Below are 25,853 nucleotides of genomic sequence, written 5' to 3'. Positions count from 1 at the left end.
TCAGCGTTGAGTTGAGGCTCCTTGATGTGATCAGGCACTTTCTGCAAACGGTGTTTTCACAGCCCGGAAAATATCAGGTGATCTACTTAGAATTGATAAAGAGGGATGAGATACTCTGGGAGAAATAATTCATCACCTTGGAGGGCATGCAGGAATCTGCAGGCACCGTCTACAGACGTGGCTGGAATGGGAAATCAGCTCCAGGGAATACAAAAGGCCAAATTACCTGAGCACTTTGGACTCGGTGTCTCACCCTGAGTTTTCTGCATCCTAAGACAAATATTTCAGGGAACGACCCTCAAAGAGTGGCAAGATGAATCAGGCTTTTTCCATTTATGTTGTTGTTTCCCTAGAAAGCAGGAAAAGCCTGAAAATGCTACCCCCTAATGGCACAACCGGGTGTGGGGTGCTGGCGTGGGAAATGCTGATCCGGATTTTATCCACAGGGCTGGGAGTGGAGATACAGGGAATGGAAATACAGGGGATGGAAATACAGCAGTCTCTGCTAGCAAGATGTGCCCCTGGGGGGAAGAGAACTTGTGCAGACCCCCTGACAGCAGCTGTGCATGGAGTTATACCAGGAATGGTGTAAAAATAGAGCCATTTTGTGGAATTCAGCTGAAATCAAACCGGAGCAAAACAAACCCGAGGGTTCCACATCCAGTGTCTGGGATGTGGGAGATGCTTTGAGTGTGGCAGTGGGGATCCTGCCTGCTCCAGCTCCTTCAGGACTCAGGCAGTCCCTGGAGAAGCTGATGGTGCGTTGATGCCTCAGACCAAAAGGATACAACTGAAATCAGGAGGGAGAAATCAAAAAAAAAAGAAATAAAAAATACTCTAAAAGTGCAGAAAGTCACCAAAAGGCTTTTAGGATTTTAAAACATATGTAGGGTTGTAAACTGGTTGTGGAGGTTCTCTGTGATACACATCTGGAGGGGAAAGGGGGTTCATCCAGTCCTCCAGGCAGGTTCCAGCTCCCCAGGTGGGTGTGGAGGGACCGTGGGGGTCCCCTCTGAGGTGGGGGTGCACATTGATCCTGATCCTCAGCTCTCGTGCAAACCTTTGCAAACCTTCCCTTGTACGCTGCTCAGAAACCTCCACTCTGCCTTTGTTTGGGATATCTCAAAAGTAATGCTCTTAAAAGTAATAAAAATCCTACTCTTCTCCCCTCTGCTCCACTGTTGTCCTGCCCTGGAGCCCCAAGCCCCGCACAGACCAGATCACAAGTCGAGATCTTCTGCTCCAAACCCCACTAATCATGTCCTGTGTGACCTCAAGAAAAACCTTTTCCTTCCAAAGCTACAGCCTGACCTGATCATCAGGGATTTCAGGACCTTTTCCTTCCATTCCACACCGAATCTCAGGTGGGACCTTGGGTGGTCTCATCACAGAAATGATGCAACAAGAGAGAAGAAGAGTCAGACATTAAAACAGACCTTGTGCTCTGAAAAGTGCAAAAATGCAACGGTCCTGCTGCTGTTCATTGTCCTGGAGAATTTTTGGAGAGTCCTTGGCATTGTCAGAAGTGTGACACCAGCAGACCCTGATGAAGGAGAAACACAGTGGATTTCTCCCCCGGCAGGGAATGAGGGTGGTTCTCCAGTTATCCAAAGAAACGAGAAGTTCCTTCCTTGTGTACCAAGAGCCCTTGGGTTTTACTTCTGCTCAGTGCAAGTCTTGGGAGAAGGAACTTCAAGGTGAACTCCACAAGTATTACTATTACTATTATTATTATTAATTCTTTTTTTGTACAAGTGCTACAGCACGGCCTGGACACATGACAGACTTCTGACACCAATCCATGATTTTCTGGCTACCTGAGGTAGCACCAAGAACATCTGCTATGAGTGAGCTTAGGGTTGAATCAGGGTTAAAGCCAAAGGGAGCCACATTTTTGCACACAGAACAGTTTGGGGTGGAAGGGACCTTTAAAGGCCATCCAGTCCAACCCTTTTGGGGTGAGCAGGGACATCTTCCCATAGATCAGGCTGCTCAGAGCCCAATCCAACCTGACCTGGAATGTCTCCAGGGATGGGCAACCTGGGAGAGTGTTCTACAAGATAACAATCCCTCTGCTGAAACCCTGGAAGGAATCAATCACTGCTGGGGTGATTAAGCTTAAATCCTACAGTTTTGCTGCCTGCTGGACTCCAGGAACCTCCAACTGGATCCACACCGGGAAGGCAAATTTGCAAAGAGCTCCCTACTCAAACCGAGCCTCTGTGAAGCCTCTCCGGAAACAAACACAAAAAGTGGCCAATTCCTTGAGAACATCCCAGTTTGGGCAGAACTGAGCCCAGTTTCACACTGGCTGGCACAGGCTGTCCCTCCACGGCTCTCCCCGGTCACCACCACACTGCACACACCGGCTGGGAATTTGTCAGGTTTGGTTTTTTTTTTTTTTTTTTGCTAAGTTTTTATTTTTAATTCAAGGACTTTGCTTCATACAAAATGTTAATTGTAGAAACAACTGCAGAATTCAAAGTTTGGCTGATAAATATTACTCAGGCAGCAAACTAGGCAATCACAGAACCTTTTTTTTTTTTTTCTCCTTGCGTTTTTTTTTTTGTTCCCTCCTTTTTATTTTTTTGGGTAAAGTTCCGCTCGTGTTGCATGGTCGGAACTTCGATCATTTTTAACACTGTTTTTTTTAAATATAAAGTTTTTGCAACAAACCCCCAATTTATATCAAATATAATTAAAAATTAACAACTGATGAATACATTGTATCAAAAAAGTACGAAGATAAACATTTTTTTTCCATGCACATACTTTTTTTTTTCTCGTTTCCTTTTATATATATGTATATATGTATATATTTTACATGCAAACATTACTTAATTCAAAGTACAGCCACTACGAGACTGGTTCTGGATGCAGAAAACTGATCGGTGCAATTCAAGTTTGGCAACTCACTATGAGGAATCTTGGAAATATTATGGATGCGTTGAAGAAACAGCAGAGAGGCTGTAAAAAAAGGTCGGGGGGGGTTATGAACAGTTGTGGTCAGGCTTGGCTGTCACTGTCAGCGACCCCTGCAAGGTGGGTGGAGGACTTAGACAACTTAAAATTCTTCTTCATGTTCTGCCTAAGAATTGGGGGTGACCCAAGGCCATGTTTTAGTGCAGGGCTGGGGGTTTGGGGGGTCTAAAATGGGACAGGAAGGGGGAAAAGACAGAATTATTCCGTACAGAAAGACATCTCTTTTGCTTCCCATTTTTTTTTACAACGTTTGCATGCACGGGCAGAGAGATTTTGTGTTTCCCCTCCCCTTCAACCTCCTGGAGTAAAAGAGGAACGTTTTCTTGAAAACTCTCAAATAAAGTGTTTGTGCCTTCGTTTAAGGGAGGAAAAAAAAAAAATAAACGTATCAAACATTTGGTCACAATCATGCTGAAGCCTGAAACAGGAAAATCCAGCAGATAAAGCTACGGGATGGATGGAAGGTCTTTCTGACTGTTGGTGGTTTGGATGTGTGTCCGAACGTGTCATCTTGTTGCATAGCCCTCCTTTTGGGAATCCCAGCCCGGCCCACGGGGAGCTCCGGCTGCCACGCTGCCGTGATTGGAAGTGCACAGGAAAATACAGAGACAGAGATACAGACAGGAGTTCTCCTTCAGCAGAATCCAGGGATGAGATCGGCCAGAGGTTGTTATTAACGGAACGAAAGGAAAAAAAAACAACACGGAAGGAAACGGAAAAGAAAAACCCCAAAACAGGTTGAATTTCCTCAACAGAAGAGCTACAGGAGATGTGAAGAACCACCCTACAGCAAACTGCTCCCTGCCTGAGGCTGAAAGGCTTTTGCTGAGAGCACGAGAGACCTCCTGAGCGTTTTGGTAGCATCCAATACCCTCCAACCTCCCCAGTGCCAAACGGGATCACCGGGATCCAGCGGGATCTCTCCCTGTCCTAAGCAACTGCTTCATCTGGAGAAGCTTCACAGTTCTGGGGCTTGGGAGATCCTCTGAAACAATTCCTCTGTGGAACCTTCTCCTCCTTCCTAACAAGGTTTTTAGGGATGTGCTCGTCTGGCACCTCCCACCCTTCTTCCTTCCACCTTTATTCCTTGTGTCCTCTGGCCACCCTGAGCCCCAAACCAGCCCTACAACGGCTCAGCAGAGCCAGGGATGGGAGGTCCTGCCCAAGCTTTGCTTCCAGCCTCCCTCCCCGCCAGCACAGTGTGTTTGCCCCTTTGCCAGGCTCACAGTGCAGAAATCCACAGGGCCACAGAAGAAAGAAATCATCCAACGCAAGAGTTGTTGCAAGAACACAGAAATCTCATCCCTGAGAATCAGAGTTAGAGGTTTTGATTATTATTAGTATTATTATTATTATTATTATTTTGACCTTCTCTTAACAGGTAATAAATCCAAGGCTCACTCCAACTGCCCTCCACACAGATGATGCCCCAAGGAGCACGGCCAGAGCTCTCACAGTCCGGGTGAGACGCTGCCCCTCCTGCAAGAGCATCCCTGCAGATGCTGGACTTTTCCACCTGCATCCCTCCCTCAGCACTAGTCAATGCGAAAAGGCCGGGTTTGTTTGCTGCAATCACTCCCCTCCCACCGATAAAACCAAATCAAATCAAATCAAATAATAAATTTAAAAAAAAGGCCAACAAAACCCAAACCGACCCCAAAGCGTGTTTGCCTTCCCCGCTGGAAGCTTCCAACCTGGCACTCGAGTGCACTGTTGGGGCGGTGGGAGCCCTGTGGACCCTCCAGGGTGAGGGGCTCTCCGGGCTCTGCCCTCCCTCCTGCCCCTCCTGCCCTCCCCACGCTCGCCCAAGGTCTGATGCATCGAAGCAAAGAGGTTGCATCGTCACTGTGAAAGATTTCAAAGGTTAGGCACTTAGTAGTGAACAACTGGAGCATTCGGTAGAAACGGTGGGACCTGGAATGACAATTGGACTAATTCTCTACATAAAGAGTAAATTTTTTTTCTCTTTTTTTTTCTTTTTTTTTTACTGTACAATTTACAAAAATGCACACAATGAAAAGTTAAAGTTCTATCTAATAGCTTGATATAAAACCAATAACATTTCTTCTTCTCACCCCTACGCTTTTTCCTCTTTTTTTTTTTTTTTTCTCCTTTTTTTCCCTTCAGGTTTTTCTTTTTTTAGTTGTGGTTTTTTTTTTTTTTTTTTTTTGTTTTTTTTTTTTGCTAAATCAAGCTTATATTGTAAACAAGACAAAACAGTGAGGGGCGTGTTGCAGAGAGGGGCGGAATGGAAAGTCTCAGCAGCAAGGAAAACAGTCCTTACAAAGTAGCTCTCTTGTGGCTTTATGGTGTGTCAGTGTGAAGGACCGGATGTGGTGGGTGGGGTGAGAGGGACCCCCAGGGCAGCGCTGTCACAGCAGGGCCCCGGCTGCCGGGGTCACCTCTGGGGGGGGTGGCACCAGCTCTGCCAAAAAGGAATTCCTGTGGCTGAACATCAAGTCCCAATGGACTGTCCTTTGTTCCGGGCTGTGTTTCTCCTCTCCCAGTTGCTCGGGTACATCTCTCCCTTCGGAGCGGCCGACGGGGCCGAGCGCGGGCGTGATCCTTGTCCCCGTGTGTCCTCTGCGACCCCCGACTCCCACCCTGACAGGGGAGGGGAAAAAATGATGCTGATAAATTAACTGAGAAATAGCCCAACAAAAACTGCGCCGATCTCAGGAAGGATGGACAGTCTGCTCTTCCACCACTGAAGGTGAGGATCCCTCTTCTCTCGGCTTCTCGCCTCTGTCGCCAGTTTGGCATCTGGTGCGTGTCTGTGACTGGACAGGGCAGTGGGGAGGCGGGCCAGGGGGGGACAGAGAGATGTGCTGCCTTCCCCCAAAGGAGGGAGCCTTCTTCCTCCATTTGTCTAGTGCAAAAAAAAATAAAAAATAAATTAAAAAAAGAAAAAAAAATAAATAAAGAACAAAGAGAGGAGAGAGGCTGCAGGAGCGTCTCCGGCCCCGGGGGCGCAGAGCAGTTCTCGTGGCAGGGGCTGCCCCGCCGGCCTTCCAGATGATAAAACTCATCATAATTAAACCCGCGCGCTGCAGAGGGCTCTGCCAGGCCGCTAGCACCAGTCGTCCTCGTCGGCTTCGTGGTAGTAGCTACGTCCTCTGGCGCCGGCGCCGGGGCCCGTGTTGAGCCCCAGCGTGTAGTGGTAGCCGTTGGGCACGCGGCGGATTTGGTGCGACTGGGAGGTCAGGGAGGAGACGTAGGAAGTCCTTGAGGAGCGCCCCGAGTTGGTGGCCACGGCCTCCTCGAAGGTGAGCGTGTCCTCGGGCGCGGCGCGCGAGGGGCTGTCGGCGTCGTCGCGGGGCCCCAGGTAGGGGTCGGAGCCGGTGCGGGCCACGGGCGGCGGGGGCGGCTGGTGCTCCCCGCGGAGCAGCGCGTTGTGCTCCGACAGACCGCGGCTCAGGCGTCCCGGGGAGAAGGTGGGGAGGCCGGGTTGGATACTGGTGAAGTGCACGGGCGAGGAGTTAGCGGTCTTGTAAGTGATGCTGGGGCGTGGGGTCAGTGGAGTCTGTGGGAGCTGCCTCCGACCCCGGCATGGGGTACTAGCACCAGATGTCGACAGCAAGGGGCTCCCATTAACTGAACCACTGCCCTACATAAAAATTGGAACAAAGCAAATCAAAAAATAAAAAAGGGGGAAACACCGGACAAACACAAAGGCAGGCAGGTGTAAAACAGAAGGAGAAGCAACAGAAGGGGAGAGACAAGTCAACAAGAGGGAAGAAAAGCAAAAAAGAGAGAGTTTAGACAAGCACGGTCAGGGGGAGGAGGTTCTCCAGAAATAATTCAACACGAGATGTAAAAGAGCTGGAGGGTTCAAAGTTCTGCGAGCGGTGAGTAAGGACAGGGAGGGGCAGAGCATCGGTAGGACGCAAACTGGGACACGGCTCCGACAGGAGGGGACACTGTCCGGGGGGAAGGACCCACAGCATACACAGGCTCCACATGCGCCTTACCTGGACTGGGCAGGAGCAGCTCAAAAACCTGCTTCGTTTGGGGCATTTTAGACAAAACCAAATCTGCTTTGGGGTGGGTTTGTGCAGAACTTCACCCGAGGGTCGGGCTGGTCTAGTGGGAGGGGTCCCTGCCCGTGGCAGGGGGATGGAACGAGATGAGCTTTAAGCTCCAACCCAAACCGTTTTGGGATTCTGTGATTCTATTTCTGTGGTCAGAACCGGATTGTGTGGGAGGAGGATCTGGGGGACTGGTTTTTTTTGTACGTTGGAAATTACATGTATTTTGATTAAATAGCCATTTTCTGAAAAAATAACAACAAAAAGGTTTTTGGGTAGGCTTGAACTAACAATTCCCTTTAACAGAAACGTGTCACCTTCTCCTCTTTTATATCACACATTTGATTTTTGAGTGGTAGAACAGCCTGGCAGCTTTCCTGGGTTACTAATAATGACATGTGAGAGTGACCTAAGCTGCAGTAATTTAAAAAAATGCCACGAGTGAAAGGAACAGGCCCTTGTTTTGGCATTTGAGTTTACATTCTCCCAGGGCAGTACATGAGCAGCCCTGTGAGAGTGTTTTAAAAATCCCTCAGCCTTTTGTGACCTAACATTTTGAGACCAGACCTTTAATTTTTAAAGAGCAGTTTTCCTTCCTATCAAACAATCGGGTTGTTGCTTGTCGGGCTGTCAATCAGTGCTTGTTCTGCTCTGCCTGGGTTTTTTCCCATGTGGTTTTCCTGGCAAATCCAGCAGTGCTGGAGGCTGCCTGGAGAAAAGGAGGCTCAGGGGGGACCTTCTGGCTCTCTGAAACTCCCTGACAGGAGGGGGGAGCTGGGGGGGGGTCGGGCTCTGCTCCCAGGGAACAAGGGACAGCAGAAGGAATGGCCTCAAGTTGTGCCAGGGAAGGTTCAGTTTGAATATCAGGAGGAATTTCCTCATGGAAAGGGTTGTTATGCACTGGAAGGGGCTGCCCAGGGAGGTGGTGGAGTCCCCATCCCTGGAGGTGTCCAAGGAAGGACTGGATGTGGCACTGAGTGCTCTGGGCTGGGGGACAAGGTGGGCATTGGGCACAGCTTGGACTTGATGGTCTGGGAGGGCTTTTCCAACCTTAATGATTCTGTGATTCCACATTGTTTTGATAAGTGCTGAGACACCTAAATTTTTTTTAAGGCATTTTCAAACTACTTTTTATCTAGGAAATGGTCTCGATAGTAAAAAAATGTCGAGGTCTTTGTTCAAAACATCCAACAAATCACTTCCTGCTGAAACATTCTGAAGTGCCAAGACAAGAGCTGCCAATTGTGGGGTCCCCCAGGCTGTTGTGTTGTGTTAGCAAGGATGCCCTTGGCAGTGGGGCCTTGGGCACATGGTGTGACTCTTGGGGATGGTCCAGTGCAGGGCCAGGAGTCACACTCGATGATATTTTGGGTCCCTTCCACCTCGGCACATTCTGTGATCCTGTCTCTGAGAAGCCTCGAGTCCCTCACTGTGTAGGTGGCCGCTCAAAAGCCATCAAGTGACATTTCCATGCCAGTTTTAGGTGTGAAGCACCAAGCAGGACCCCGATGGAGACCCCAATCCACCCCTGCCTGGCCTCCCCTCCCCGTTCCATCTCCATTCATTTAAGCAAAACACGGGAAAGGCGCACAAACCAACCCCTGGGAGACCTCAGGGCTGCTGTCCCACCCTGCCTCTCCTCACCTGTCTGTGTGGGCCTTGCTCTGGCCCCCCGTTGGGGGAGGTGGGCCTGCTCTGCTCTGCAGACTTGGGCTGGGAGCGCTCCCGGCTGCCGTAGCGGTCGCAGGAGTAGAAGCGCTGCTTCTCGGAGGAGGAGGAGGAGTGCTGCTTCCTCTCCTGGGACCGCCCACGCTCCTTCTTGTCCTTGGCAGAAGACTCACCAGCCTGGGCTACTGGAAGAAGAATGTTGGTTAGGGGTCACCAGCGTGAGGGACTCCCGGGGGGGGAAGCAGGGAGCTCCTTGCGTTCAGGCAGGATCCCAAATCCCACCCGCCGGCCAGTGCAGGGAGGAGGACAAGTGGCCCCCCCACTGTGTTGGCATTAAATTAAACTGAGGAGCTTCGTGTTAGTAGTGGAGCTGGAAAGTTTGTCAGAGGCACAACGGTGGGGTGGAGGAGCCCAGCACAGCCTTCAGTTTGGAACAGTAAGATCCTGAGCTGGAAGAGATCCATAAGGATCATCCCATCCAACTCTTGGCCCTGCACAGTTTACCCCAACAATGCCCCCCTGTCCCTGGGGAGCCTGGTCAGTGCCCAACCACCCTCTGGGGGAAGAACCTTCTCCTGAGATCCAACCTGACCCTGCCCTGACACAGCTCCACCCATTCCCTGGGCCCTGTCCCTGCTCACACAGAGCAGAGATTGGAGCTGCCCCTCAGGAGGAATCTGCAGACCCTGATGAGGTCTGACCTCAGGCACTGGTGCCTCCCTGGGGGCTGCACCAGCTCCATCAACAGGACCCTGTTGTGCTGCTTTTGTCACCTCCTGTGGCCCTCACTGTGTGGGCATTAAATTGTACTGAGGAGCTCCATGTGTGTCCTGCCAAGCCTGACACTGGAGGAAGGCAGGGAGGTCTGCAAACTGGATGGGCAAAAAAAGTGTCAAGTCCTTCCCACTAAATACACTTCTCCAGGCTTTTAAAATCCACACAGGAGCTGCCAGGAGGAAGGTAACAGAAAATTCTCAACAACAAGGCAGCCGAACTGGTGACAAATGAACATTTCTCTTTGGGTTAATTGATGAAAAATGAACACTTCTCTTTGGGTTTGATCATCTTTCTGCCTTATTCCAGGGAGAGAAGTCCCCACTGACACTAAGGGAAGTGGCAAAGCAACGAATCCCCTTTCCATAAATCCTGGCAATGCCCTCATTAGGGCAACAGGGCACGCACGGGCTCCCAAAAAACCTCAGAAAACTACACTGAGGGTCACTAATTGCTTCTTCATTACCAAACCCATTGGTTTCACTCCCTAAATTCCCGTGCAACAAGGCCCATGGGATCACACACAAAGCCAGGAGACACTCACCAGCCTGTCCATCGGCCAAGTGATGGGCGGCCCTGTCCAGGGACTTCTGCTTCTTCTCTTTCCTCCGGTGGCAGCGGTGGTGGTGGTGGTGGTGCCCCTGCTCCGGGGGCATCCTCTCCAGGGAGTACTCGTAGAGGTGCATGGCATGAGGGCGCTGCGGGGTCAGCGTGGACACGGAGCGTTTCATGGGACTCGTGTCCGGGATGGGCTGCAAGGCAGAGGGAGGCACAGGGAGCAGGGTGAGGGCAGGGCTGCCCCTGTCCCACTGCCTGGCACCCACCGTGGGGAGGGTCAGCGAGAGAAAGGGGCGAGGAGAAAAATGGTTAATTGGATATAAGAGGAACAGCGGGCGGGAGGACTCGTGGGATGGGGGATCGAGCGCTGAATCGAGGGGCAGGTGTGAGCTCAGAGGGCTGAGATGGGCTTTACTTCAGCACAGTGCCAACCCACGGGTACCACGAGCCACAGGCAGCACCTTCACACCACACACAGCGGCACAGGAGCACCAGGAGGGCAGCAGGGACACGGGAGGGCAGCAGGGACACGGGGACAGCGCAGTAGCCAAGCGCCTCACAGAGAGAATCCTCCAAGACTAGTTTCACCCAAAGCTGCTTCAGGGCCTTTGTGGCCATCCCAAAGCATGAAAGCACTGCTGGGCATCACAGGGAGAGGGAGAAAGATCAGGGATAAGTGGGCAAGGGACAGGCTAAGCCACCGAGAAATTAATTCTGCCTCCCTGCAGGTGAGACAATCCCATCCAACATTTCAACCTCTCTTGTCCCACCATCACTCCTTGTGGCTGGGACAAGCAGGGGAGTGTGCATGTCCTGGAATTCTACCAGGACAACTCCAGAAATGAACACTCGGGTTTGGTATTCCCATTTTCCAATCATTTGTGGCCAAACATCTGGATACTGAGCGCAGTCACCTGCCTTCCATGGCACTGCTGGACCCCCTCCCCGTGCCAGGGGCAGCTCCAGACTCTGCTCCCTTCCCTGTGGGTTCAAAGCCTTACAAAGATGCTCTGCAGAACCCAAGGCAAGGTGGCAGGACAGGTATTCTCACAGCCTTCCCCACTGCCCAGTCACCAGGTAGAAAGCTCAGAAAAAGTGGAACATTCCCATGTCTCCTTCTCTGCTGGCTCTGTGTGGAGACAGTGCTTCATCCACCCTCTGGAGGCTTCCCTGAGGAGAGATCTCAGAGCACCGTGGTCCAGTCTGAGAGGGAGGGAGTTCAGGATGTTCTCTGCTCCCTCAGCCTCACACTTGTTTGAATTCACAGTCCAATAAGTGCCTCCAACAACACTCCTCGCAGAACATTTACTTTGCTCACTGTAACCTTTTCCAAAGAGCCCTGTATTATTTTTACTGTCTGTTCTGTTTTGTTTGCTTATCCTGAAATTCAGCTCTCTGAATATCCTGTGATATTTACCCAGTGCCAAACCAGTTGTTTCACAGCTCTGCTCCTTATTTTGAGTGGAAAGAGCCACCCTCCCTCCCATCACAGGCAGATTATCCTGGCTCTAAAGGTGCAATATGGGCAGTCACCCAAATTTTGGTGCTTCCCACTGAAGGGCAGTTGTTTTTGTCACCTCTTGTGGCCTTCAGTGTGTGGGCATTAAATTATACTGAGGAGCTCCATGTTTGTCCTGCTGAGTCTGAAGCTGGAGGAAGGCAGGGAGTTCTGTAAACTGGATGGTCTGATGGGCAAAAAAAGGGACAAGTGGAAGTCCTTCCCACTAAAAACACTTCTCCAGATTTTCAAAATTCAAAATTCCATATAGGAGCTGCCAGGAGGAAGGTAACAGAAAATTCCCAACAAGGCAGCCAAACTGATGACAAATGAACATTTCTCTTTGGGTTTGGTCCTGCTTCTGTGCTTCTGCCAGGGAATCTGGAATTATGTGCTTATTCCACAGAACTCCCCACTGACACTAAGGGAAGTGGCAAAGCAATGAATGCCCTTTCCATAAATCCTGGCAGTGCCCTCATTAGGGTAACAGGGCACGCACGGGCTCCCAAAAAACCTCAGGAGGCTACACTGAGAGTCACTAATTGCTTCTTCATTACCAAACCCATTGGTTTCACTCCCTAAATTCCCGTGCAATGAGGCGTATGGAATCAAACAAAAAGCAAAACAAACAAATAAAATAAACAAAACAAATAAAATAAACAAAACCACCAAATAAACACACCCTCCCAGCTACCAGAGCGTGCGACGTGCAACCGTGGATCGAGGGAACAGCAAAGTGGGAAGAGGGAGCGGCTGCATTGGGCTCCAGATGAGAAGGGGGGAAAGAAAGTAGAGGGTTCAAAGGCAGGTTAATCGTTTCTTAGCATGAATTTAAGAGGATATACAACTTAGTGCAAACTACATACTGCCAGGTAACTCCCAGGCGACCGTGCTTTGCTCCTCTGCAAACAATTCGGACAAGATGAGAGACATTATTGGAAGCAGCCCCACAGTACAGCCATTGTCAGACATCACGGCAGATGGGCAGCAGACACCATGACGACAAGGGAGGGAGGGGATGGGGGCAGGACAGCAGACAGGGAGGTTGAAAACACGGGGAAGGTATATTTTTTTTTTTTTTTAAAGTGGAACGTAAAAAAAAGACAGAGGAACGGCGGGCGAACAGAAAGGGAGAACAGCCAGAAACAGAAAGCGTCGCAAAGGAGAGTTAGAAAGAACTCAAAAGTTTGGGGAGGGGCAGAGCAGCATGTGAGAGGGAGGGGGGAGGGGGGAGACACACACAGAAAGTACGTCAGTTATTCACCCAAAGCCACGACCAGTATTATTTACACGTGTATTATTAAATGAGGTTAGATCTGCTGGGGGATTCCCGGCCTGATTCACAACCAGATGAGGCACTTCCACGAGGGGCAGCGATGCCCTGGGGGGACACAAACCACACATTTCTGCCAGGGACACTCCCTTCTGCAAAACCTGACTGCCACGGAGAGGAGTTTCCCAAGGAAAGGCTTGTGTTGCTGGCCTTGCTGCTGCCAACCGCATCCCCCAGCACGGGAAGATGCTACTGGTGCTGCAGGATAAAGGATAACTTTGTTCTGGGAAGGGGGAAGGCAGGGAGGATGGGTTTGCTTTGGGGTCTGGTGCTTTTATTAAGCATGTTGAGGAGTGCTCCTGATAACGCAGCGAATCCCAGCTCACACAAAGGCTGCAGCTTCTGAAGCCAGCTGGGAGATTCCCTGCTGAAGGGCAGCCTGTGCCAGCCCCGGTACCTTGGCACAAAGATTCCATGTGCTGGAGCTGCTGCTGTGTGTGCTTTGAGTTTTAGGGTGCAGCAGCTCTTTCATGCTGCATTCTTCCATTTCTCTCCGTGGAGAGCAATGGAAACAGCCCCCAAACCCAGGCTGCTCCCTCCTGATCATGAATCAGGCCCTTGGAATGAGACACGACATGAGTGGGGAGATGTTCTGACACACAGGAGGCAGGACAGTGGCTGGAGAGTGTTTGGGACAAACAGTCAGCAATGAACATGTGGAATGGCCAAAAATGGTCTCTGACATCCTACAGACACAAGCTGCTGTAAAAGCCAACTCTCTGATGAGATTTCTTTAGGAAAAGCTACCCAAGGGAAATCCTCAACACCATTTCACTGGCCAAACTCACAGTTTGAGTTGAGTATGAGCTGAGTATGGTGGGAAAAGGAAAAACCAGGAGGATGCTCAGTGTCCCAAAGCAGCATTCCAGGCACAGGCTCCCTGCTGGGAGCACAAAGATTCCATGTGCTGGAGCTGCTGCTGTGTGTGCAGAGCACAAGCTTTCAGTTTTAGGGTGCAGCAGCTCTTTCATGTTCTGCTTCCCACGGAGAGCAATGGGAACAGCCCCCAAACCCAGGCTGCTCCCTCCTGATCATGCATCAGGCCCTTGGAATGAGACACAACATGACTGGGGAGATGTTCTGACACACAGGAGGCAGGACAGTGGGACAAACAGTCAGCAATGAACATGTGGAATGGCCAGAAATGGTCTCTGACATCCTACACACTAAGCAGTGTCCACAAATTGCTGGAGAAGTAACTCTACAATGGGATTTCTTTAGGAAAAGCTACCCAAGGGATCTCCTGGACACCATTTCCCTGGAGAAGAACAGTACAGCACATGCTGAGTATGGTGGGAAGAGGAAAAACCAGGAGGATGCTCAGTGTCCAAATGCAGCATTCCAGGCAAGGCTCCCTACTATTCTCTCCTACATTCATCTAAGACACTCACAGCACATCTCCTCACTTTTTCAAGGCCAAGGCACATGAGCATGTCCTGCTGGGCTGTCTGATGATGACACACAGCTGGCAATGGGAAATACATGTCTTTCTCTGGCAAGTGGCATTGCCCCCAGTCAGTGAGGACACCCTTGGGTGGGCAGCCCTCAGCCCCAGCCACAGGGATCCCTCTGGGCTGCTTTTTGCTGCAACCAGGGACGAGTAAAACCGGGGACAGCGCTGTGACTACACACCAACACCTGCTGGAATAAAGGCTTCCTGTCTCCAGATCAGCAAACATCTCCTAAAACAAACATCCACAAGCAACACAACAAGCAGAGAGAGCAGCCCCTGAGTTCCTGGCCCCCTCCAGCAGTGAGGTCTCCCCCGCTCACCTTGGTTTCGGCAGCCAGGCGTGGCATGGAGGCCGCCCGGCCCTGGCTCTCCAGGCCTGGCTGGGGCTCTCCATTGGCAACTGTGGGGCTGATTTCCCTCATTTCTACCACCTGATGGAAACATGACATGTATTCAGTAGCAAGAACATGAACATCAGCTTTGAAGCCATCACCTGAGCTTTGAAGCCGTCACCTGAGCATGCTTTGCTAGGTCGGATGTCGTCGTGAGGAGATGGTGGGATGGGACAGAGAGTAAATGAAGAGCTGTGAAGAAGGTTACTCTCTGTCTGCTGGGCTTTCTGCAGCAAGGACAGCACTGGGCCAGGCTCTTCCAGCAGCCACGAGCCCCAGCTGTGACCTGTGAAACCCCTCACCCGAGCTGGGACACTGATGACACTGGGGCTGAGATAATGGGAAGAGAGAACCTTAGGTAACCCATTGCAGCAAGACAGAATTCCACGGAAAGGGTGTCCCCATCACAGCTATCAGGCTGTGGAAGATGTTGGGATTTGGTCTTCCCCCATAAGCAAATTTGGGGTTGTAAGAGCAACACTTGCCTCACGGGGCAGATCTACCATTTCATGCGTGTCACCCTCTCTCCACCTGGTATCCTGAACGTTTTCTATGATTTCTAAAGTCCTGCCACAGCTGTGGAATCTCCTGCCCCTCACCATGCCCTGCCTTCCCACCTGCCCCCCGCGTGCTCACCCGTTCGATGGGGATCTCCTCGGAGTGGCCTCGCTCAAAAGCTGGGGTCCTGGTCTCATAAAACACGTCCTGGGTGCGCTGGGTCCCCCAGGAGCTGGACTCTTTGATCCCACCCTCTGGGGCTGGGCTGCCAGAAGGAAAAGAGGGAAGGAAAAACATTCACTCTTTCGCAACGATGATTTTGCTGAACTCGCAGTGTGGCAAACTTGGGAAACCAGAGCTGCTGGTGACACTATCAGGTCCCCTGGGTTTTTTCCAGGATCCCATCCTACAGAGCCTGAAGATCCCATGAGAACAAGGAAATCACAACAGTCATATTTTTATTTTTTTTTTCCAGTAACTGAGAAAAGCAATTTCTGTGACTTAATTCCTGATGAAGAAGAATGAAGAATTTTGGAGCTCAGGCCAATTCTGTGAGCAGGACAAGCTGGACAGTGGTCAAACACCAAAACTAAAGGACATTCACTCAAAGGCCAGTGGTACCCACGGGTTTCACTCTGAGCCACTGGTGGCTTCCAAAATGCCCCATCAGGGTTGTTGAAACCTTGGATGTCTATCCCTAAAAATCCACAGCAGTTGTGTGACCCAGAGGAAAGTCACCTGGAGAGCAGGAAATGGAGAATTCCTTAGGGATCACTGCTCCTAGAACTGCTTGGAAAGCTCTCTGGGGAGGGATTATTTTGCCCAAAGAGACACATTCTGTCGTGGCAAGTCTAAAGAAGCTCTTGCTGTTACCAAGTCCCTGAGCTCCAGGGATGACCTTGTCCCCAAGGACCCCTGGACTCCCAGGAACTCACTGGTGGACTGGGGTTTGTTTGGTTGTTTTGCAACTATCCCAAATTCCCGCGAGGAAACTCACACTCGCAACCACCCACAATGGAAAGCTCTGCAAGGAAGATTCAAGGGAGACCACTGAGGAAACACAAAGGTCTGGAGACCCCAGTGTTCCACCCCAGGCAGCAGCGGGAAGCAGAGACAGACAGAGGCGTTTTGGAAGCCACCAATGGGAATCATCCCAGCCACGGTCTGACGGGGCTGCTGGTCTTGGTGTTCCCACTTCCAGAGCCACTGAACCAAGGTTGATGGACACACCCAGTGAGGGCTTTGTGGGGGGTCAGGGGATACTCACAGAGCACCCCCGTTGTTGAGGGAGGCCGAGCTCTTCTGGCGCAGGAAAGCCTTGGCGTTGTTGAACGCTGTGGGCTGGGTCTGCTCCAGGGTGGCCTTCAAGGGGTGGAACAGGGACACTGGGCCAGGCTGCCAAGCACAAGGGAAGGGTGTCAGAGACACAGCTGGCATGGGCTGAAGGGCTTTTAACAAAAGTCCACTTTGCCACGCTGGGAGATGAGCTCAGCACAAAGCCCAGCCCAGCCCAAAGCCCAGCCTGGCCCAACCACGGCTGGGAGAGGCTCTGAAGGACCTGCTGCCCTCAGCTTTGTACAAGTCAAGTCATTGTACTGCAATCCCCCATCCCTCTAAGTGTTCTCCCAGACTGGGATTTCCCTCAGGGATGGGATTTCCCCCAGGTTGTGACTCGGGCTCTGCTGCAGCCACCCACGTGCAGGACAGATCTCTGTGCCGTGCTGGAGCTCAGCTGGATGATCATCCTAAAAACAACAGCTATTTGTCCTACTGGAAACCATTGGGGCTTCAATCTCAAGCCATTTGTGTGGCAATATCACAGAATATTCAGAGTTGGAAAGGGCCCCCAAGGATAATCGAGTCCAACTCTTAAATGAATGGCCCATGATCTTGGCATCATCAGCACCAAGTTTTAACCAACTGAGCAGAACTCAGGGTGGAAATACTTTCAAGAAATACTTCCAAGAAATTCCAAAAAACCTTAAAATCTATTAGAGCCAAAATGTTTTGGAGTAATTCCCATTAGAGCCCAAACGATTTTCAATAATTCCCATTTTCAAAAGCAACTCACAACATTTTACAGCCAAACTATCATCAGCTTTCACTAATTCTTTGACCCCCACCAAAGAAATCTTCTGGTGTTCCCCAGTCCCTGGGCCACTTCTGAAAACAGGATTTAGACTGTCAAACATCAGCTGACATTTTTTGGACAAAGTCTTTCTGGATCTACCGGAAAAGGCAACTGTAACAATTTCTTTTAATAGTTTTTCAGAGAGACTTTCAGGAGGGGTTTTGATTTTTGAGACAGCATTTTCCAACCCTGCCCAGAGAAGAATGCAGACTTTCTGGATCAAACTTGCTGGTGAGAGCTTCTAAAAGCTGGAAAAGGGGCTGCCCAAGAGGGAGGATGGAGTAAAACACCTTTTTGGTGGGTACCTGGCAGAGGCCTCCGGGGGGTTGGACTTGTTCCCTGCTGTTCTTATTCTGCTTGTAGAAGTCAAATATCATCAGTGCTGCGTAGACCTTCCCCACAGTCATTTCATCAGCTGCCAGAGGAGGGTGAGATATCGAAACATGAAAAAATTCCAAGGATGAGAAGCGCAGGGTAAGTCAAAAAGCACAAAAAATAACAGCAAACGGGTACAAAAAACAAGGAGGGGGAGAAGAAACATCAGAATAAAGAGGCAGAACAGACACAGAAAAGTAGGGGAAAGAAAAAAATTATGAGGAAAAGGTTACAACTGACTTCTTCAGCTCTTTGCCTGTTGCTGCGTCTCCCATCTGAGATCAAACACAGAGATCACGTAGCAAAAACCAGGCAGGAAACCTCTGTGGCATTGTAAGCATTGCTGAGAGAACTGCTAAAATCAGGCCAGATCCACAGCCAGCTTGTTATCAAGAAAAAAAAAGCCTTATTCCTCTTTGTTTGAATTACAGGCAACCTGGGCATAATGGGCTAAATAAACATTTAAAGAGCATTTCATTTTTCCAGATGTCTTTTTCCACCCTCAGAGACCCAGAACCAGCCCTTCCCAACACAGCATTGGAGCACTCACCATGGAGCAGGGAGCTGGGGCAGCAGATACAGAGGGCAGGGAAAGATTTAAGCAGTCACTGCCCACTGATTTGCACCTCCTCAGCAACCTCATTTCTCTTAATTAACAGCGCCCTTATTGCTCTGCACTGCTCCTCATTAATCAGGAACTCAGAAGCCTTGGCTGGGCAAACTTTCCATTTTCTCAGCACATTCTCCCAGGGCATCATCAACACAAGGGCTTTAGCCCCCAAACACCTCACTTCTGATTCTCTGAGTTCTCAGCAAAGTGTGATTTTCTTCTCCTGGTTTTCTGGAGCTCAGATGGGAGAAACTGCTCTCCCATCCTGCAAGGCACAGGCTGGAGGTTGACAAAGCTATGGAAAAGCCCTGGAAAAGGCCACACTCTTGGCCTTCTTGCCACTGTTTTGGGGTTCTTTTCCCCTGTGTACAGAAAATCTCCTGTAGCATCGTGAAGGCCACGCCAGGATGTGACCTCAGCTTCCCTGATCCCTGTGTGCCCACGGCATGGCAGCACAGAGGATGCCAAGAAGCTGATTCCACACAACTGTGTGCCCAGATGGGGCTTGGGACAGCTCAGACAAGGAGGGGGAAACCTTTCCTGGGCTTCTTGAGTGTCTGGGATGGATCCAGTGCTTGCTGCTGAACCACTTACGTTTGTGAGGAGGCACCAGCAAATCCAGAGTCTTCTGGGACAGGTTGGGCCAAACCAGGGAGATCTCCTTTCTCAGCTCAGCATCACACTGGTGCTGTTTAACTCCACCTGCAGAGAGGGAGGGGAGGGGGAGAGGCACAGGAAGGAGAGTGAAAACTCTTGTTTTGGCAGCCCATCCCAGCATTTGCATCCTCGTCCTTCCATTCCTTGAGAAGGGGGAGCCAGCACAGCTGCAGCAGATGTGGAGAAGGGAACTGGTGGCTCCCTCCATGAAAACAGTGTGTGAATTCAGCAGGACCATCATCACCTCAACCTGCTGACCCTCTGCTCTTACCTGGGGCTTAAACTTAAGCTCAAACTTGCTCCACCTGACTGCAGGTGCCTCCTGCTTTAGGGCGCTGGGAAGCGCCTCCAGGAAGCAGCAGCACCTCCCAGGTGGGATGCAAAGGAGGTGTTGGACATGAATCATGGAATGATTTGGGTCAGAAAGCACCTTAAAGATCCTCCAGCTCCGTGGGCAGGGACACCTTCCATGAGCAATGCCATGAGGGGTGATAAACCCTCTCTGCCACCGACTCTTCCCAAAATCTTTGGCAGCGAGACACGAGCGGGTTGTTCTGTACCAGCAGCTCCATCTCAAGGTAAAACAGAGCTGAGCTGTTCAAAGGGGCAAAGCGAGGCCTTAATGCAGCAGTGGGAAGTGATTAAAGGCTGTGTGAGCCAACAGGGCAGCTCCCAGCTGAATGCTCTGCACAGGAGCCAATTAACTAGTTCATCTGAATGACAGAGATTATTTTTCTAAGAGAAAAGTACTGGGAGGAGGCTCTGGGTACTCTGTTACACGGTGGTTTGAACTCCCACACAGCAGCTCATTAGGGAGGGTTTATTAAGGGCCTGTTAGTCCTACTAAAGATTCAATTAAATGTAGCACATGAAACCCATTCAAACGAGCTCATAACAACACAACAGGTCAAAACCTCACACCCCACAGCAGAGAGAAAGCAGAGAAGGAATCCAGTGCTATCAGCTGAGCTCTCTTCTCTGGTTTCTTCCAGGGTAGAGCCAAAAAAAAAGGGAGGGGAAGGGGGGAGCCTTTTCCAGTTAAAAAGGCTGTTTGAGTTACCATTGAGTTACCAGGTAACTTAGAAGCTGAAAATAACACAAACTCTCAGCATCCTCAGCTAGAAGTTATTCCTGAAATAAAGTGCTGGCCCTTGAAGTCCCAGGAAATCCTAAAGGCATCCTTAGAAATGAGTGTCTGATGCTCAGCATCACTCCCCGAGTTTCACTCCCTTAGGGAGCCCCAGTGACCTCCAAAGTTTGTCTCCTTCCAGCAATGCCAACCCAAAGCATCCAAGTTTAAGCAACACGTGAGGGAGGTGATTAACACAGGGAGGTTGGAGTGCTGGCCTAAAACTGCTTAGGAAAGCACAAACCCCAACCCTGCCTTGCCCTGTGCTCATAAGAGCATTGTTACCTCCTGTTAACTTTTAAATTAGGCATAAAAGTGCTGGGGCCAGGCATGCCTTGATTGTGACCCCAGCCAGGCTGATTAAATGCTGTAGTGACCCAGAGAAAAGGCCAGTGTGTTTTATTACATTACAAAGTTTAATTGGGAAGTCAAGTAAACGCCTGATTAAACACTTAAATAATTTTATCTCAAGGCAGAATGTGGTTCAGGGCACTTGGAGTCAGTGCCTGGCTGCCAGCAGAGAGCAATTGGGAAGGAAGGGCTGGCTTTCCCCCGTGCTGGAATAGTTAAGGGGTGTGGAAATTCTCATTCCTGTTGAACAGCAATGAGCACACACAAGGATTCTTCTCTTTTGAGAGCTCTCCACTGGGATGGCCAATGTCTCATCCCCAGGATGCAGCCACCCCAAAGGCAGAGGGGCTCAGGATGCCTCTGTCCCTGCCCCAAAGGTCCCTTGCCCTCGGGTGCTGGCAACAGGAAAAGAGGATTTCCACCTGGAGCAGAATTCCTGTGGTTTTGAGATGACACCAAGCCAGCAGATGAGCTGGGGGCTGAGCCACGTGTGCTCTCAGCAAACTGGAATTGTCTTCTCCTGGTTTTCCAGAGCTCAGATGATAAAAACTCTCATCCTGAAAACACAGGCTGGAGGCTGACAAAGCCACGGAGAAGCTCTGGAAGAGGCTTCACAGGGCACTGGTTTTGGTTGGGTTTTTCTTATGTATAAGTAATCTATTGTACCATAATGAAGTCCAAGCCTGGATGTGGCTCCAGCTTCCCTGATCCCTGTGTGACCATGGCATGGCACAGAGGGTGCCAAGGAGCTGAACTGCCCTTGTTTCCTCTGCTGTGCCCTCCAGATGACTGTGCCATCCCCTCAGACATCCCCCTCCCCTCACCTGAGGTGAGTTTGATCTCCAGGGATGCCATGCAGCAGTGGTGCTCAGGACCCCTCTGTGCCAGCCCCCAAGGCTCCCTTTGCCCTCAGGTGTTGGCAGATGCCAGGCTGGCAATAGGAAAACAGGATTTCCACCCATGGTTTCAGCAGATGAGCTGGGGGTTGAGCCACGTGTGCTCTCAGCAAACTGGAATTGTCTTCTCCTGGTTTTCCAGAGCTCAGATGGTAAAAACTCCTCTCATCCTGAAAGCACAGGCTGGAGGCTGACAAAGCCATGGAAAAGCTCTGGAAGAGGCTACACAGGGCACTGCTTTTGGTTGGGTTTTTTCCTGTGTACAAAAATCTACTGCAGCATAATGAAGTCCAAGCCTGGATGTGGCTCCAGCTTCCCTGATCCCTGTGTGACCATGGCACGGCACAGAGGGTGCCAAGGAGCTGAACTGCCCCTGTTTCCTTTGCTGTGCCCTCCAGATGACTGTGCCACCCCCTCCCTCTCACCTGAGGCCAGTTTGATCTCCAGGGCAGTCCTGATCAGGGCCATCAGCGTGGATGTGAAGTGCACGGTCAGGTCCTCGGGGGAGATGGGCATGTTCATCCTCACCAGGCGCTGGGGAGGGAAACACTCGCCGTGAGGGTGGCTCAGGATTCCTCCCCCCACCCCGCCCTCCCCTCTGCCAGCCCTTCAAACACCCAGACTGAGACATGGGGGAACTTTTTGTGTGCTAAAATGCAGCTCCTGGATCTCAGCTCCTGTCCAGGAGCAGGGCTGAGACACCACAGTGGCTCCAGTGCTTAAACAAGGGGGTTGCCAGCACTGCACCGCAATCCTACAAGGAGTTCTGCCAAAAGCAGCCAGTTGGGATGCTCCTCTGAACCCATTTCCCAGCCTGCTGCCCTGCTCCTGACAGTCTCCAGTGATGCTGCAGCTCCAGACACGTGGCTGGTACCCAAAGCAGCGATAAACCACAACTCCACCTCCTCCACCCTTTCCTACACCGGTTGCCTTCACCTAAATTTTGGTGCTACAACAGGACAGCAACAAATGGGAGCTGGCAGTGCTGAAGGAGGTGAGCTGATGAAGGGTTTGCATCTCCAGCTCCATCCTGCACGTGGCTGTGCCCCTTCCAGCTGTGCCTCTTCCAGCTGTGCAGGCGGCCTGGCTGGGGAGTGGGACGTGAGGGAGGCACTTCCAGAGACAAGGAGGGCCCTGTACAGGAGATGTGCAGTCCCTGAGTGGGCCCATGATGGGACCACCTTGGAAACAAGGCTGCTGAGCCCTGTGATGTGGCTCAAGCACCTGAGGCAGCTTGGGACTGGCTGCTAAAAGGTAAAGGTGTCCACATCCTTCCCACTGGAGAGCCCTGAGTTCAGGCTCTTCCCTCCTTGCCCTGTGGGCATCCTTGTCTCCTACTTCCCTTCCAGTCAATGAGCTACACAGCCCCATCCAGACCTTCCCCATGGATTAACGTGAGCAGAACTGTGATTGCCACCACGTTCTTTCAATCCAAACGTGGAACAGTCCCTCAGGATCAGCATCTCCCAAGATTTTCAGACCTGGCAGCTACTCCTTCCCCCATCATCATCCAGGGCCACCTCTCACAGGGTAAATTCATCATTCTGGTAAGCAAGGGATTGCTTTGGAAAGCTGGGGCTCCCCTGAACACCTCTGGCAGCAGAGCATGGACGTGCTGACAGGGGGAAAGACTCTCCAAGCCTTGCTGATAACCTGAGACACACATTTAAAGGAGGGGTTTCTTCTCCTTCAGCAACATGGTGATTTATCAGCTCCTCAGTTCTCACCAGCTGTTTGGAAATGTTCCTGTCCAGAGCCATATCAACCAAACCTGGAACCATATCAGCCAAACCTCGGTGTTTCCACTCTCCAAGGGAATGTGGAGCCTGAGGAAGTCACTGGGGGTTGAGCTGCCTGAGCTGGAACACCCAGGGGCAGCTTGGCCAGGGCCCCTTCCTGGGAGGGAACTTCATCCCCATCTGAGAGCTCCTTAAGCTGTTTTTTTTTTGATCTCTAGCTCTGCACAGAAACCCTGTCTTTGTTTCCCAGCAGCCCCAAGTGCTGTCAGAGCTGTCAGTGGGCTGCAGACCCTCCCTTGGCTCTGGGCACAGGGCTGGCAGTGTTTTCCAGAGCTGCAGCTGCTGGTGCAGCCCTGCTCACCCCCCTGGCTGGCACAGGGAGAACGTGTGGCAGGAGCACCTCTGCTCATGGGCACATTTTGGGTGAAGGGAAACAGGTTGTAGGTGAGAGCAGGGACCTGCTGGAGCCTCAGGGGAGGTGAGAGGCAGAGTGGTCCCTGTGAGCCCTGATTCTTGCTCCTGTGCTTCGCCCAAACCAAGCCAAGGCTTGGTCACCCTTTCCATCCCTGGTTTAGCCTCCCTGCTTGGAGCAATCTCTGACACACAACTTCCCAGAGGGATGAACTGAGCTGCCTCAGAATCACAGCCTGCTTTGGCTTGGAAGGGACCTTTAAGATCTTTTTATCCTCATCTCTGAGACAAACCTTACAGATCATCTTCTTCCACCCCCCTGCCATGGGCAGGGACACCTTCCACCAGACCAGGTTCTCCAATCCCTGTCCAGCCTGGCCTTGGACACTTCCATTATTTATCTTTTCACACATCTTGGGCTCTCATTCCATGCTGGAGAGACAAGAGACCGGTATAACAACCTCCCCTGTCTCCTCAACTCTGAAACAAACCACTGGAATCTCCAAGATCTTCCTTCCAGCATGCCCAAGGTCATTTTCCATGTCTGTCCAGCCTCAGAGCCGGGGAAATCAAAGCCCAGACTTCCCTCCCTTTGTAATTCATTGACGGTATCAAATGCTGGCAACACCACAGATTTGGTTTTCTGTTCACTTGTGGCAACAAAACAGGATTTCAATGGAGATTTCTGCCCTCAGCACACAAAAAGTTACCAGAAATCCATCAATGAGAGTCCAGAGTTACCACTTGGAGAGTCCCACTGAATCCCACTTCAGTGGGAGAGAGTTAAGGGATGGAGAGAGAGACAGAGAGAGAAGATGCACGGAAGTGAAGAACAAGCAGATGAGAAATAATTCCCCACAGGAGAGCTCTATCCTCACAAAAACTAGCCCCAAAAACTGGGACTGACACATCCCAGGTCTCCCCAGCTGATTTTCCAGACTGAATTCCCAAAGGACACGGAGGCAGAACACAGGCCACGTCACACCCCTGCTGTACAAAGGCTTTTCCTCTTAAATTTTAACCAGGAGCATTTAGGGAAAGGTTTTCCAGGGGGATTTTTTTTTACATGCTGAGCCAAACCCACAGAGAAATTCCGAGCAGAGGTGCCGTGAACAGGCACCTGGAAGAGGCTCTTCCCAAAAAGCACCTCCTTTCCCTCCTCTCCCTGCCATTCCCTCCACACACTTCCTGGTCTCCAGCAGCACTTTTTCCATCCCAACTGTGCAAACTGGTCCAACAGGTCAACTGAGAGACCTTTGGGTCACTGTGATTTCTGACCTGACAACCCAGAACTGAGCAGAAAAAGCGGCTTTGTGTTGTTCCTCAGGCAGGGATGGGATGTCTCCCTCTCTCCATCAGGGTGGAAAACCGGGATACATCTCCCCATCCTTCCCTGACAACCAGTCGAGGAGAACTTGCTCAAGGTCAGCTGCAAGTTGCACCTCCCAGAGCACCCACCCATTTTTTACCCAAAAAAAAAAAGCCCCTAAAATGAGCCAGAAGTGCCTAAAACCTCCTGCAGCCAAGCCCTACAGGCCTCAGCCACAAAATCCTTCCCCAAAACCAGGGAAATCTGCTTCCTTGGAAGCTTCTGAGTCGAGAAAATAACGTTGCTTAAATAAATATATGACATTTCTGGGAGATGAAGCGGTTGGGAGAGAGGAGTTGATTCATCTTGGATTCAAAATAGCTTTGCCACCAGGATGGGTGGGAGGGGAGGGAGGAGGTTGGTGAGACCTGAGCCCAAACCCAAACCCCCCTGGGCACCCAGGGGTGCCAAGGAATCAGCCAGACACTGGCACAGCCACCCCTGAGGAGGGACTGGATCCCTGAACATCCCTCACTATTCCCTGGGGTGTTTTCCTAATTCCAGAAATGCAGCTGAAAGGTTGAAACAAGACGATATCTTCATTTTTTTCCTCTATTATTACGAAACAACCCCATACATAAAAATATCTCCTTGTGCAGAGCAGGAAATGTCAATCCTTTCCAAACCACTTGCTAATTTTACCTGCATTTTAATTCCCTACAGGACCCATAAAGGAACTGGAATCCAACTGAAAAGTGGGGAAATTTCTCAAATATTTTGCTTGACTCAAAATTTTCTCTTTGGAAAATTCATCAAGAACTTTTGATTTTCATCCTTAACCAGCAGGGAAAAAATCCCAGTGTTGCTCATCCAGCAGGGACAACAAAAGGGTTAAAAAAACCTGAACCAGATGTTTAGACTGTACTCAGGTTTTTTTTTAAAAATTAACTTCTCCCTCAGTTTTTGCTGTTTTTTCTGTTTGAAGTTGTGCTTCCAGGCTGTGTCTCGTGTTTTGGAATGGGATACAAAAATGTAATTTAAAAAGAAAAATTAAAGAAAAA

At 50.7% G+C, this 25,853-nt stretch overlaps 1 protein-coding gene across 14 annotated transcripts in view; it reads right to left on the bottom strand.

Moving 5' to 3' along the window:
* Positions 1–2,390: 2,390 nt before the first annotated feature.
* CACNA1B (calcium voltage-gated channel subunit alpha1 B) overlaps positions 2,391–25,853 on the bottom strand; it is a 306,654-nt gene continuing 283,191 nt past the window's right edge. For 12 of the 14 annotated variants that reach the window (XM_027687401.1, XM_027687404.1, XM_027687405.1 and 9 more), the window contains 9 exons: positions 21,759–21,867; positions 18,895–19,002; positions 17,621–17,730; positions 16,452–16,579; positions 15,323–15,449; positions 14,615–14,725; positions 9,997–10,204; positions 8,655–8,863; positions 2,391–6,589 (listed from right to left, as the gene is read on the bottom strand). In XM_027687401.1, the coding sequence (XP_027543202.1) occupies positions 6,053–6,589; positions 8,655–8,863; positions 9,997–10,204; positions 14,615–14,725; positions 15,323–15,449; positions 16,452–16,579; positions 17,621–17,730; positions 18,895–19,002; positions 21,759–21,867 (1,647 nt within the window). In that variant the 3' untranslated portion in view covers positions 2,391–6,052. The remainder of the gene's footprint in view (positions 6,590–8,654; positions 8,864–9,996; positions 10,205–14,614; positions 14,726–15,322; positions 15,450–16,451; positions 16,580–17,620; positions 17,731–18,894; positions 19,003–21,758; positions 21,868–25,853) is intronic. The other 2 variants (XM_027687403.1, XM_027687414.1) reach the window with 2 other exon arrangements.

The sequence above is a fragment of the Neopelma chrysocephalum genome, unplaced genomic scaffold (assembly GCF_003984885.1).
Source record: "Neopelma chrysocephalum unplaced genomic scaffold, ASM398488v2 Primary Assembly neopelma1_74, whole genome shotgun sequence".
Taxonomy (NCBI): Eukaryota; Metazoa; Chordata; class Aves; order Passeriformes; family Pipridae; genus Neopelma; species Neopelma chrysocephalum.
This window is presented reverse-complemented; position numbering and strand designations above follow the sequence as displayed.